This window comes from Terrapene carolina, unplaced genomic scaffold, assembly GCF_002925995.2.
Source record: "Terrapene carolina triunguis isolate 2854851 unplaced genomic scaffold, T_m_triunguis-2.0 Scaffold210, whole genome shotgun sequence".
Lineage (NCBI taxonomy): Eukaryota > Metazoa > Chordata > Testudines > Emydidae > Terrapene > Terrapene triunguis.
This window is the reverse complement of record NW_020664561.1, coordinates 3,423,575-3,438,136: the sequence shown is the minus strand read 5'-3', so window position 1 is coordinate 3,438,136 and position 14,562 is coordinate 3,423,575. Positions and strand designations below refer to the sequence as shown.

The 14,562-nt window shown below is 47.6% G+C and overlaps 1 protein-coding gene across 1 annotated transcript in view; it reads left to right on the top strand.

Moving 5' to 3' along the window:
- Window positions 1-6,057: 6,057 nt before the first annotated feature.
- Window positions 6,058-14,562, top strand: part of LOC112107397 (phosphofurin acidic cluster sorting protein 2) — a 168,643-nt gene continuing 160,138 nt past the window's right edge. Inside the window, exon 1 of the mRNA XM_024201092.3 lies at window positions 6,058-6,251. Within this exon, the coding sequence (XP_024056860.1) occupies window positions 6,130-6,251 (122 nt within the window). The 5' untranslated portion in view covers window positions 6,058-6,129. The remainder of the gene's footprint in view (window positions 6,252-14,562) is intronic.

The following is a 14,562-nucleotide window of genomic DNA, read 5'->3' as shown; positions in this document are numbered from 1 at the left end:
CACTCCCCCGGGCGGTCTCGACTCAATGGGGATGTGGGCTAGGCCCCACGCCCTGAGCAGGCCCGACCCCAGCGCTGGAGGCCGGGTTGCCAGGGCTCGGGCCGGGAGGGGCCAGAGGCGGACAAGCCTATCCCCTTCGCCCATCCCGCCGGAGAAAGCGCTGAGCCTTCCCGCTGCTGCCCTGGGCTTTACTGCCCGTTTTCGCAGTCATCCCATGTGGGGCTGACGGGTTTGTTGTCATGGCCTCTCAAAGCCTGGTCTAGAAATGCTGTAAGTTCGGCACAAAACATGAAGTCGGGTGATTCCGTGGTCGGCCACGGGGTCCCTTGCATTTTCTTCACGTCTCGCTGTAGTTATTGCATTGTGTGTATGATGTATGTGCTGTGAATACCCAGTTAACTAACATCCTCTTTTACACTGAATTTGTATGGTCACATGTTCTCAGGTGTCTAACTCTGCGAGCCTTACCGTTAACTCCCCCTTTGCTGTGTTTTCCAGAGTGAATGGCTATAGACTAGAATCATTCTTGACTTTTATGTAGTACTTATACCTGACGTGACAGGTTAAAAGCTGGGGCACAGTAATTCCTGGAGTTAGTTGCCTCCCGTAGATGGTATTTTAACTTCTAGGAAGATAATGACAAAGGAATAATTAATAGACTTCTAAGGGCAAACAGGACCAGAATGATCATAAGAACGGCAATACAGGGTCAGACCAAAGGACCATCTAGCACAGTATCCTGAGGGAATAAACAAAACAGGTAAAAGTGATCCACCCCTGTCACCCAGTCCCAGCTTCTGGGACACCATCCCTGCCCATGCTGGCTAATAGCCATTGATGGACCTATCCTCCATGAATGTATCTAATTTTTTTTTTTTTGAACACTGTTATCGTCTTGGCCTTCAAGACAAAATTGGCAAATTTGCAGATGATACAAAACTACTCAAGATAGTTAAGACCCAGGCATTCTGTGAAGAGCTACAAAAGGATCTCTCAAAACTGGGTGACTGGGCAACAAAATGGCAGATGGAGGGTCCTGTGGCACCTTTAAGACTAACAGAAGTATTGGGAGCATAAGCTTTCGTGGGTAAGAACCTCACTTCTTCAGATGCAAGTAATGGAAATCTCCAGAGGCAGGTATAAATCGGTAGGGAGATAACGAGGTTAGCTCATTCAGGGAGGGTGAGGTGCTCTGCTAGCAGTTGAGGTGTGAACACCAAGGGAGAAGAAACTGCTTCTGTAGTTGGATAGCCATTCACAGTCTTTGTTTAATCCTGATCTGATGGTGTCAAATTTGCAAATGAACTGGAGCTCAGCAGTTTCTCTTTGGAGTCTGGTCCTGAAGTTTTTTTGCTGTAAGATGGCTACCTTTACATCTGCTATTGTGTGGCCAGGGAGGTTGAAGTGTTCTCCTACAGGTTTTTGTATATTGCCATTCCTGATATCTGACTTGTGTCCATTTATCCTCTTGCGTAGTGACTGTCCAGTTTGGCCAATGTACATAGCAGAGGGGCATTGCTGGCATATGATGGCATATATAACATTGGTGGATGTGCAGGTGAATGAGCCGGTGATGTTGTAGCTGATCTGGTTAGGTCCTGTGATGGTGTTGCTGGTGTAGATATGTGGGCAGAATTGGCATCGAGGTTTGTTGCATGGGTTGGTACCTGAGTTAGAGTTGTTATGGTGCGGTGCGTGGTTGCTGGTGAGAATATGCTTAAGGTTGGCGGGTTGTCTGTGGAAAATGGCAGATGAAATTTAATGTTGATAAATGCGAAGTAATGCACATTGGAAAGCATAATCCCAACTATACATATAAAATGATGCGGTCTAAATTAGCTGTTACCACTCAAGAAAGAGATCTTGGAGTCATTGTGGATAATTCTCTGAAAACATCCATTCAATGTGCAGCGGCAGTCAAAAAAGCAAACAGAATGCTGGGAATAATTGAGAAAGGGATAGATAATAGGACAGAAAATATGTTGCCTGTATATAAATCCTTGGTACTCCCACAACTTGAACACTGTGTGCAGATTTGGTCGTCCCAGCTCAAAAAAGATATATTGGAATTGGAAAAGGTTCAGAAAAGGGCCACAAAAATGATTAAGGGTATGGAACGGCTTCCGTATGAGGAGAGATTAATTAGATTGGGACTTTTCAGCTTGGAAAATTGATGGCTAAGGGGAGATATGATTGAGGTCTATAAAATCAGACTGGTGTAGAGAAAGTAGATAAGTCAACCTGTGGAACTCCTTGCCAGAGGATGTTGTGAAGGCCAAGACCATTACAGGGTACAAAAAGAACTAGATAATTCATGGAGGATAGATCCATCAATGGCTATTAGCCAGGATGGGCAGGAATGGTGTTCCTAGCCTCGGTTTGCCAGAAGTTAGGAATGAGCGACAGGGGATGGATCACTTGATGATTACCTGTTCTGTTCGTTCCCTCTGGGCACCTGGTACTGGCCACTGTCGGAAGACAGGATACTGGGCTAAATGGACCTTTGGTCTGACCCACTGGGGCCGTTCTTATGTTCACAACGTCCATAGGTTGACTGTGCATTGTATGAAGAAATACTTCCTTTTGTTTTAAACCTGCTGCCTATTAATTTCATTTGGTGACCCCTAGTTCTTGTGTTCAGAGGAGTAAACAACACTTCCTTATATACTTTCTCTACACCAGTCATGATTTTATAGACCTCAATCATATCCTCCCTTAGCCGTCTCTTTTCCATCTGAAAAGTCCCAGTTTTATTAATCTCTCCTCCTATGGAAGCTGTTCCATATCCTTAATCATTTTTGTTGCCCCTTTTCTGAATCTTTTCTAATTCCAATATATCTTTTTTGACATGGGGCAACCACATCTGTATGCAGTATTCAAGATGCGGGCATACCATGGATTTATATAGAGTCAATATGATATTTTCTGTCTTATTAGCTATCCCTTTCTTAATGATTCCCAACTTTCTGTTAGCTTTTTTGACTGCTGCTGGACATTGAGCAAATGTTTTCAAAGAACAATCCACAATGACTCCAAGATTTCTTTCTTGAGTGGTAACAGCTAATTTAGACCCCATCATTTTATATGTATACTTAGGATTATGTTTTCCAATGTGCATTACTTTGCATTTATCAACATTAAATTTCATCTGCCATTTTGTTGACCAGTCACCCAGTTTTGTGAGATCCATTTGTAGCTCTTCGCAGTCTGCCTGGGACTTAACTATCTTGAGTAGTTTTGTATCATCTGCAAATTTTGCCACCTGACTGTTTACCCCTTTTTCCAGATCATTTATGAATATGTTAAATAGGACTAGGCCCAGTACAGATCCCTAGGGGACCCCACTATTTACCTCTCTCCATTCTGAAAACTGACCATTTAGTCCTACTCTTTGTTTCCTATCTTTTAACTAGTTACTGATCCTTGAGAGGACCTTCCCTCTTATCCCATGACAGCTTACTTTACTTACAAGCCTTTGGTAAGGGACCTTTTTGTGTTGTCTGACCTCCTCTATAATACGGACCATAGTGCTCCCGGATCTCACATTCATCCCACATCTGCTGTTGATTGCCCCTAAGAACTCCAGATGATTATTAATCAGAATGTCAAAAGAGGGTGTGCTTTGTAATTTTACAGTAACTAAGGTCCTTATGCCAAGTTGTAAAGGTAGTACACATAGCACAGTTTTTTTTATAAGAACAGTAGGATTTCTCTTGCTTATTATTGGAATAATATTTTTAGGTTCATATAGGGATACATGGTCCTGAGCTCTGGAATCCAGTCCTCTTAAATTCCAATCCTGCAAGCTATTATTATTTCAATAGATACAGTAGTATCTAAGGTCCTCAGACAAGGAATAGGACCTCAATGTACTATATACACTGTGTTCACAATAAACAGTCTTAGAGTGCTTTCTAGAATTTAAATAATAGGAAGTAATTTACAACAAGCAGGTAAGCAAAAGAAAGACAGGTGCATAACATGCACAGCATAGGTTGAGGCGGACAGGGCCCAAAGAGTTGGTGAGGAGGAAGCAATAAGAGGGAGGGGATGTGTTGGAGCGTGCAGGCAGAATTAGGGTTGCCAACCCTCCCAGTTTCACCAGGAGTCTCCTGGAATCACACTCTATCTCCCGGAGGCTACTTCAGCTAAACCAGGAGATTTGGGGCACAAACAGTCAGGCGTGGCAGCAGGGCTAAGGCAGGCTCCCTTACCTGCCTTGGCTCCGCGCCGCTCCTGGCACTGTCCCTGTGGCCCCTGGGGGGGCAAACGGGGGTCTCTGGGTGCTGCTCCCACCCCCAGTGCCGACTCCGCAGCTGTCATTGGCCAGGAACTGCGGCCAATGGGAGCTGCAGGGGCGGTGCCTGTGGGCAGCGGTGCACTGAGACCCCCTTCTTGCCCCCCTTTGTAGGAGCTGCTGCCAGAGGGATGTGCTGGTCGCTTTCGTGAGCCGCCCGAGGTAAACACCGACCCCCGACTCTCTCCTGCACCCCAACCCCCTGCCCCAGCCTAGAGCCTGTACCTAAACTCCCTCCCAGAGCCTGCATCCTGCACCCAAACTCCCTCCCAGAGCCCACACCCCCTCCTGCATCCCAACCCCCTGCTCCAGCCACCTCCCAGAGTCTGCACCCAAACTCCCTCCCAGAGCCTGCACCCGCACCCCAACTCCCTCCCAGAGCCTGAACTCCCTCCACACCCAAACTTCCTCCTGAAGCCCGCATCCCCTCCTGCACCCAAACTCCCTCCCAGAGGCTGCACCCCCACACCCACTCCTGCACCCAACCCTCCTGCCCCAGCCCCCTCCCAGAGCCCACACCCCTCACCCAAACTCCCTCCCAGAGCCCACACCCCTACCCGGGCCCCAAACTCCCCCCAGCACCCCAACCCCACCTCCCCCCCCAGCACCCCAACCCTTCCCCCCCGCCTGGTGAAAGTGAGTGAGGGTGGGGGAGAGCCAACGAGGGAGGGGGATGGAGTGAGCTGGGGTGGGGCCTCAGAGAATGGGCGTGACAGTGGTCTTTGGGTTTGCACAATTAGACAGTTGGCAATCCTAGGAAGAGTAGTTCTCAAACTGCTAAATCCTGCTTGCCAGGTTTCTCTCCCTAAACCCTATAAGCTCCCCCCTCTCTAATGCCTCAACTTTATCCACCCCCACCCAGACTCCTTCCTCTGGGCTCTGCCCCTCCTTTCCGATATAGATGTTGCCACCTCTCTCTTTTCAGGCTCCTCTCCTCCGCTGGTTCCTCCCACATCCCAGGTTCTTCCACACATTTAAGGATTCCTTCTCCCTATGGTTCCCCATTCTTTCCCCAAACTTCCTCTCATCTCCCCCGTCTTTTCCTCATGCAGGTTCGTGCCGCTTCCTTCTCCAAGCTCCCCACGTCTCCCAGACTTTTGCCCTGCCGACCCCTGTCCATGCTCCCCCTCTCTTATCCCTAAGATCTTCCCCTTCAACTCTCCAAACACCTGCCTGTCCCCAAGCTCTTCCACTTTCCTTCTGCTGACTCCTATCCTTTTTCTTCCTAAGCGCCTCCCTGCAGACTTGATATGCATCCGAAGAAGTGGGTTGTAGCCCACGAAAGCTTATGCTCTAATAAATTTGTTAGTCTCTAAGGTGCCACAAGTACTCTTGTTCTTTTTGCGGATACAGACTAAGACGGCTGCTACTCTGAAACCACAGACTTTTGTCCGTCTGTCTCTCCCTTCCCCAAACTCCTCCCCCTCTCCCCCCTCTTCTTTAAATAGTAACTAGCGAACTCAAACAGGAAGCTTCTACCATTATTAAGCTCCCTGCTACAACACATCCTTATCTTCTCTGGTAACGGTGGAGGACCAGCTATAACCCCTGGACACAGACTAAGCCCCTTCTTTCTCTAGGCGCCGAGTCCCGCGCCGCCCCTCCAGCGCACCTTTTCTCACGGCGCGCTCCGCCCTTCCCTAAACCCCTCCCCTTCTCTACCTAGGCCCCACCCTTCACCACGCTCCTCCCCCACGCAGCACTCTGGCCCCGCCCCCTCCATGTGACCCTGGCCGGCCGCGGTAGGCGCGGCGCAGTGACCGTCCGGAGTGTGCGTCTCTCTCGCTGCAGGCGGCTACCGGCTCCGCTGCGGGAGCGAGGCGGCTGCGGCGATGGCGGCGGAGCGGGGCCGCCTGAGCTTCCCGGGCGGCGCCGGGGTGTTGAGCCGCCCAGTGCCCATGAACCTATTCGCCACCTGGGAGATCGACGGCTCCAGCCCCAGCTGCGTCCCCAGGTTAGCCCCGGGCCGAGCCAGCGCCCCCCACCCTCCCGGGTTAGGCCTTCACTGGGGCAGCCCCCGGCTTGCGGCGGGCTGCATGCAACCCCCCTGGCGGTCCGGGTCCCATCCCCGCCCCCAGGCCGGGCCGAGCCTCCGGACTTCCCGCCCACGCCGGGCCAAGCGGGGCATCCCTTCGCAACCCCCTGCCCCCGGTTCTTCCTCCCCGCGGAGCCCCCTTCCCTACCTGCTGTGGGTCGGGTGGGGAGAGCCTGTCTCTGTTCAGGGGGTGGGGCCGAGCTCAGGGCTCGGATTCAGGCCCGGGCGTTCCGTTAGCCAGCATTGAGGTGGGGACCACTCCTGAGGGCAGGCAGTGCCCCCCTCCTCCGCAGCCTGGCTTGTTCCCTCACAGACCCCTCAGCCCTAGGGCTGCTCTCGGGTATGTCCGCCCCCATGCACATGTCCTGCCTCACCTCTGTACCCAGATGGCAGCCTGAGCCCCAGCTGTGTTCCCTAGACGTGTACCTGTGAGGTCTGTACCTGGAGGGAGTGTGTGTGGGAGGGAGGCATAGGGTTAGGGTTGTGTCTCTGGAGGGACTGGGTGAGTGCCTTTTGGGTGGACTGGAAAGGGCATTTCTTGATGGTTAGGTGATAAGGCACATGAATTGACATAAACGGGCAAGGGAGGCTTGGTTTGGCTGGTGACATCCTGGCTTTGGGGACTGCATTTGTTGATTAAGCTTCTGTTTGCAAATTCCTCAATTTTTAATAGTACTTACCAGCATCTTCCTATTCTTGTTACTACTTATTTACTTGTGTGGGTATTGATTGTTCAAAAGTGAACTGGGATGGGGCATGAGAACAGCTTAAGCTGTGTGAAGTGGGGCTTTGAGGTGGGTGGGATGATGGAGAAAGGGTGCGGGTGGGAGCTTAGCTGGGCAGCAGCGCACCGTACTTACTTTGTCTCACTGGTCCCATTGTTTAGCCCTGACATCTCCTTCATGCTCCCCCAGCCAGGATAAACTTCTGTTGTCAGGGTTTTTATGATCATAACAGAAGAAAAAAACATAAAAGTAAGCTTTCTAAATTCATATCAAGTCATGTTTTCTTGTTGCTAGAGACAAATCCTCAGCCTGGCTTTTTATGATAAAATTGACACAAACTGGATGTGTACAATGGGCAGACAAGTTGATGGATGGAAGGCTGTGAACTAGGCATTCAGGGAACTGTGCCAGGCAGCAACACTGGGAGGGGAGTCACTGGAGAACGCCCACTGCTGAGCCATGCTCCCCAGACTCATGTCAATGTCTATGCTCTCTTACCCCAGTACCCTTGAGATGTCTGAGTGTGTTCAACCCCAACCTTCTACGGTCCATGAGAATAGGACAAACTACAAGGTTAAGGGACTCCAGGAAATGAGGGGCATAGAATCTGGAGGTTGAACTCCCCAGCCCTGCTGGACAGCACAATTCCCTAGTTTCGAGGTCCTTTCCATTCCCTGGTGTGGTTGCCTGCTTTTCATTTTTATTGCAGTTCACTCAGTAAAAAGAACTCTGGCTCCGTGTGCAGAGTAAACAGGTGTCCCAACTTTATTTGGCACTCCCCACCTTGGGGTAGATTAGCAGATAGTTACTGCTCCCTTTACTCTTTTCTGTCCATTTTTTTCATGTTTCCTTTTCTGGTTCTTTTCCCTACTGGTCTTGTCTCTTCTGTGTATCCTTCCTTTTCCTTACTTTGTCTTACATGTGTGTTGCTGACTCTGTACTCACTCAAAGGCTACATGGTTGAGGGGCACCCATTAGTATTCCCTTAAGTTGAACAGAGAAGATTGGGTTGGCGGGCTGCTGCCCTGTACATGTGAGATGCTCTCATGGCCACTTTCACTAGGGGCCAAATTGTGAGCAATGGTGAGCTTTCAAGTAACCGCCTGCTGCTTTACTTGAAGAGAGGCAGAATGTTTGCAGTGTGTGTGAGGGAGATTGGCAGTTTTCCCTATTAACTCTGACCCCTTCTTTTGCTTCTTGTATACCCCCTTCCTGAAATGAGTCTGCCACACTACTTGAGAAATGCACAAGTTTTTCATCAGTATCTTGTAAGTTTTGTATGAATATATTCTAGCAGATGTCTAGGCTTCTGGTAGTCAGGCTGAAAGTGCATTTCCATTCTAATAGCCTCTTTTCACTTGCTCACAACTCTCCAAACTTTCTGGGCTGATATTTCTATGCTTGGTTTGTGCCCAAAGGTATAGACATGCTATATTTGAATGTTTGAGCAAGATCCCTTTATTTGTCTTCTAGTTTGTGTAGGAAAAAAATATTCCCCCCCCCCCTTTTTTTTTCTCAGCAGGGTCACACCAAAAACGACTGAGGTTTGGCAGGTGACAGCGACGAGTTCTTGAAGTGCTACCGTCTTTGCTTGGTTTAGGGGAAAATAAATGAATATAGGAGTGAAATCACCAAGTGTGCCCAGTAATCTAACATTTTAGCAGACACCCCAACAAGCTCTGTACCTTTTGTGACTTTAAAGTGTGTTGTCAGGTTTCTAGTGTGACAGTTTGCATGAGGGTGATCATCACTATTTCAGTTAACCACACAGAACAAAACCCTTCAAATTCCTACTTTAACATCAGGAACTGGAGGAGATTGTGGGGAACTGGGAGAAATTGTAGTTCCCACAATTATAAGAGACTTCCACAATTCTGGTTACATTCTGCAAATTAAACTCTGAAAAGTTTTCTCTTGCAGCAAACATCCAATCTATTTATGTACGTGGTTATTCTGTTTTTATAACCCAGCCTTGTAAAAAAACAAAAGCAGCAATAAAAAGATATTCCACTCTATCACACACCCTAATTACCTCAAGGAGGTGTGTATTTCAAATGGTGACTGGGATCAGTTGGTGGTCAACATCACTAGAGACAATTTTTATTTATAAAAAACCCAAACAAATAAAATACAAAGTGAGGGCTGGGAGGAAGGCTTAATTTGGCTGGGTGGAGGTTGGTGATGCCTGGGGGACTGATGGAGTTGGCTGCAGAAAGCTGGGCATAAGGAAACTTGAATTTGTGTGTGTGGAACTGGGGTTTGAGGGAAGCTGCATTGTGGGAGTGTCTGGGGATAGCTGGGAAGGAAACTGGATTTGTGAGTGTCTGGGGATAGAAGCCATAGGGCACGTTGTGAAACCTAGTGGGTGTCTAAGGACTGGGGGCAACTGAGACCTGTTTGGTGGTTGATGCTGGGTGTGGGAATCTGGTCCCACCCCACCCCCAACCCACACACCTGTCCCTGCTGCCTCCTTCCTGTGGTAGCTGTCACTGCCTGCTCCTCCTGGTTGCTGTTTCCAGGTCCAGCAGGGGGAGCAGCAGACAGAAGCCGCTTGGCTGCATGCTCCCCCCAGGTGCCACAGTGGACTCGGGTGACCGAACCACAGTTGCCGGATGTTCCTGCAGCCCAGCTGGATGCAGAATATTCAGTCTGGGCCATGGCAATGCATGTCAGCCTGCAGGTGTGAGTGTTGTGTGAGACGCATGACACTTGGCAGGCCTGCAAAACACAGTAGACTAATAAAACACTGAGAGTGCACAGCCAAAACTAAGTCAGAAAATTGAAAAGTTGGGGTTCCTACAGAAACATTAGTTTGGTGTCAATGCATCTGTATCTTATGCTGCACATTTTAGACACAATAATATGCAGTTAACCAGAAATAGAAAATATATATATATAATGCTGCTGTGTTAAGTTGCTCAGTGAACCTTTATTAGCCTTTCCTGGCTGTTTTAACTCTACCTGCTAACATTACATCAGACTACTGTTTTGCATTTCATTATATGTGGTGCAGGTGCTACCTAAGAACACGAAGGTGTCTGTGATTGGAGAGGTCAAGATATTTAAAAAAGGAGCACTAAAGTTACTTTCCTAAGACTATATTTAACTTTAGGCACTCCTCTTTGGAACTGTTGACCACGAGTATTGCAAGTACCACCTCCTGGGATGTAGGAATGTCCTTGAGACATGCTATAATCAAATGAAAAGTTGACAGAAGACACAGTATACTCGATATGAGAATGAGAGCTCCCTCTTCAAGCAGACATCTGTGAAAACATGGAGGAGAGTGGAGAGGAAAATGGGCTTGGTGTGTGGTCAGGTATTTTCCTTGGGATTTTCATTGGCTGCAATTTTTCTTCTGTACGCCTGTTGACTTTTAGGACTCTTCAAACACCGCTGCTTTGAGCTCAGCAAAGAGTCAGAGAATGGGTGGAATATGCAGGAGGATCATGCTCTGGGAGGGAGCATTTCCTTCCCTTTTCAAAAGTTAGGTTAGTGTAGCATGAGAAATCTCTAGAGACATTTGTTTCCATTTCAGAGACATTCCTACCCTTTTGGCATACAGCGATAGAGGGGAGCAGTGATTGGAGCAGCAAGTGCTTGCTTATTGGAATACGTAATTGGGGCTAAGTGCCTGCAGTTATTTTTTTCTTAACACACACACGCACTGGGGAATGTGACATATTTTGGAATGCTCTTGTGGACAAGAGCTTGCCAGTAAAGGAAATAAAAGGCAACGGTCTCATTCAGTGAATTGCCCTGTGTAGCCGGTATGAAGCCTTGAGTGTTGTGGGTGGACTGGTAGACTGAGAGTTGATTGATTGGAATGCTTTGCTCCTTTTGTCCAGTTGATGGCTGATTAGCAGACTTTGTGGTGGATAATATATGAAATATCACACATCACAAGGATGAGAGAAAGATCTCCTTCTAGTTTTGATTTACTGGAAGTCCAGCCAGTTCATGTGGACTTAGTAAAAGTTGAAGTGCTAAGTATCTAGTTGCTTTACGGGGAGAAATGTTGTCGGAGGCCACATTTAGTTTGTGAAAAATAGTGGCAAAGAACCATAGTTTTCTTCAGTGACAGTTGCTCAGTTAAATCTTCGTGTTTCCTGTGCTTGATTCTTTGTGCATTAGGTAGAAGGGATTGTGGTTTCTCTCTGAAAGAGAGATCAGCTTCTTTGTGTAATAAATGATTTGATGTGCTTATTCTTCTGTTGATGTCAGCTTTTTTTTTTTTTAAAGTACTTTGTGGACAGTTGTTGCTGTATGTATAAAAGTACTTCTGTGGTATTAGCGACCATAATACCTCAGTCATGCAGAGCAGGCTGTTGATACCACTCCATCAAAACCATATGCTGCAGCTATGTTAAAACTACGTAGCCTTTCTGGATTTTAGCCCTCTGGCTTCCCACCCATCTGATAGTGACAGGCACAGCTTTCCTTTATGTATATAATAGGTTTCTTGGGTCTGATTTTTAGAGGAACTGAGTATGTGCAGCGCCTATTGCCTTAAATTGGAGTTGTGGGTAATCAGCTTCTCAGAAAATCAAGTTCCTTGTTTCAGTCATTGCAATCACATCACTGGTGTTACCTTATCAACAAAGAGTCTGACAAGTATATTTCAGAAGACAGAAGCTGTCTACCTGTTTCTTCCCAATAGTCTCACTCTTGTGCAATGAACTGCTGTTCTTAGAGGAAGGATATACTGCATAACATTTCCTCTAAAACTTTTAAAAAATGATTTTAAGAAAAGAAACTAGAGTTGTATGTTTCTCGAATTATGGTGCTGGTTCAAGAGGCAGCATGGTCAAGTTGTCTGAAGACTTTTAATTCCGAGTTTGCCACTGACTTGTATGATTTTAGTTAACGGCTCCTGCCTCAGTTTCCCCAATCTGAAAAATGGAGAATAATTTGTTACAGTTTGCAAACTGCTTTGAAGGTGCTGTGTTAGTTGGCTATTCTACAATGGTGAATGTGACAACCTCCCATTCTGAGAGAACATTTTGAGGCCCTAACTCTGGGATATTGAGGGGGATGGTTGGGTAAGTGAAGGAGGTGGTCTCAAGACTGTAAGAGACTGTCTTGCTAAGTGATCTCCAGAATAAAAAATGTGGATGGATTAATGCTTTCATCCATGACAGGGTTTGCATTAGGCTATTGATCTGTTTCTAGGATGCTAGAAAGCACTCAAACTTAGGTCTCACAACATACATCTTATTGGGGCAAGTGTGTTTCCTCATACATGATTGGGAGAAACCAAGGAACCAAACTGAATAGAGCTCAGAAGAAGTCCATGTTATAAATAAGTTGAGATTTCTCTGTTCATCAGTGTAGTGTCTGAGCACTTCAATGTTAACTTTCCTTCAACACACATAAGAGGCAGTGAAATATTATCTCCATTTTGCAGATAAAGATCTGAGGAACAGAGAGGAGAAGTGACTTGCTCAAGGTCATCCAAGAAGCTTTTGGTGAAGGTGGGAATAGAACTGAGTTAGCCCAGTGCCTTAAGCCAAAGACCAACCTTCAGCTGATCATGGGTGACTGGGGTGAAGGAAAGCAAAAACTTGACGGTTAGGAAGAAAGATCAGAGGGAAAATATGTAGCTTCTCAACCTAGTCACTCCACATATAGTCTGTGCTTGAAGAGGAACTGTAGCCCAACAAATGAGTAAGAAGCAAATGCTGAAAACTTTTCAGAGTGCCATTTTGATTATGTTCCTCTGTAAACCCTGATCTGTATTTTCTAAATGCATCTCATAGTTTGCCTTTGCATGGGAAGTTGGCCTGTTAGTCTGCTTATTTGCATCATGTCTTGGCAGCTCTTTTAATTCCTATGGGCCAAATTCTGCCACTCTTATGACTGACCTTTTTGGGAGGGTAGTTCCTATGGAATTAATGACCATCTGCCAAATTATGCTGCATTGCCAGGCCTGCTGTTCTCCTCAGTCTTTCTCTTAGCTTTAGTGAAAATCCTGGACTGAGAAATTCCTCTGGGCCTCTAGCACATCTTCCATTTTTTTTATGAAGCTGGGATCAGAAGAAAAAGAGGGAGTGGAGAATTGGAGGAGAATTTGAGCATTGGGAGACAAGCAAGCTTGGATAGGGTAGGTGTTAGTTTACTTGCCCACGTTTTCTCCCTCCCTGAAAGCTACTGCAATTGTTATCCAGTCTTTACTGTCTTCTCCGGCTTTCAGTATAGCATGCATTGCTGTTGTCATTTGGCTGATAAATTCCATTTCTCAAGCAGTGGTGTGGGATTTGTAGTCCAAATGGATCTTAATGCAGACAATAAGTGGCTTAAATCTAATTGAAAGTGATAACATGAAGCTCCTCTCGTAGTGAGGTTTAATCAGATTACAGTAATGTACAGTAATTATGTGGAGACTCGCAGGGCATGGAGCCAGTTTCACCATGAGAGAATGGAACCTCACTAGTTGCTAGCTTGTTTATTGAAAATTGGGTAGTCACCTAGAGAATTGGCTGATAGGTAAATAAACAAGTGACACTAGTTGTTGGGAGACTTTGGAAACTACTTGGTCCATCTTTGAGTGTTCCATAGATCCCCCTCTTGGGATGAGTGCATCCATCTGCACAGATAAACCAGTGGGAAACAGTGGCTGTTAAGGGCTGCAAGTGTGCCTTATATTTGGCTACACTTGCGAGTTGCAGCGCTGTAAAGCCACCCCCAGGGCTGTAACTCACTCCCTGTCCACACTGGCAAGCCATTTGCAGCGCTGTATCTCCGTGGTTGCAGCGTTGCATGTACTCGATGTCCCCGAGAGGAATAGCGTGCATTGCGCTGCCGCTGCAGCGCCAGTGTGGCCGCCCAATGCGCTGAGACTGGCCTCCAGAAGTATTCGGCAGTATCCCAGAATGCCTGTTCTAGCCACTCTGGTCATCAGTTCAAACTCTACTGCCCTGGCCTCAGGTAACCAACCATGTGACCCACCCTTTACATTCCCCGGGAATTTTAAAAATCCCCTTCCTGTTTGCTCAGCCTGGCGTGGCGTGGAGTGCTATCAGCAAATCTTTCCAGGTGACCATGCCTCCACGTGCCAAGCGAGCCCCAGCGTGGAGCAATGGCGAGTTGCTGGACCTCATCAGTGTTTGGGGGGAGGAAGCTGTACAGTCCCAGCTGCACTCCAGCTGTAGGAATTACGATACCTTCGGGAAGGTATCAAAGGACATGATGGAAAGGGGCCATGACCAGGATGCCCTGCAGTGCAGGATTAAAGTGAAGGAGCTGCGGAGTGCCTACCGTAAAGCCTGCGACGCAAATGGCCGCTCGGGTGCTCCCCCCGTGACCTGCCGATTCTACAAAGAGCTGGATGCGATACTTGGGGTTAACCCCACCTCCACTCCGAGCACATCACTATGGACACTTCAGAGCCGGGGGGGGGGAAGGAGGAGGAAAACGGGAGTGAGAGTGGTGGGCCGGATGGAGACACCCCGGAATCCCTGGAGCCATGCAGCCAGGAGCTCTTCTCGAGCCAGGAGGAAGGTAGC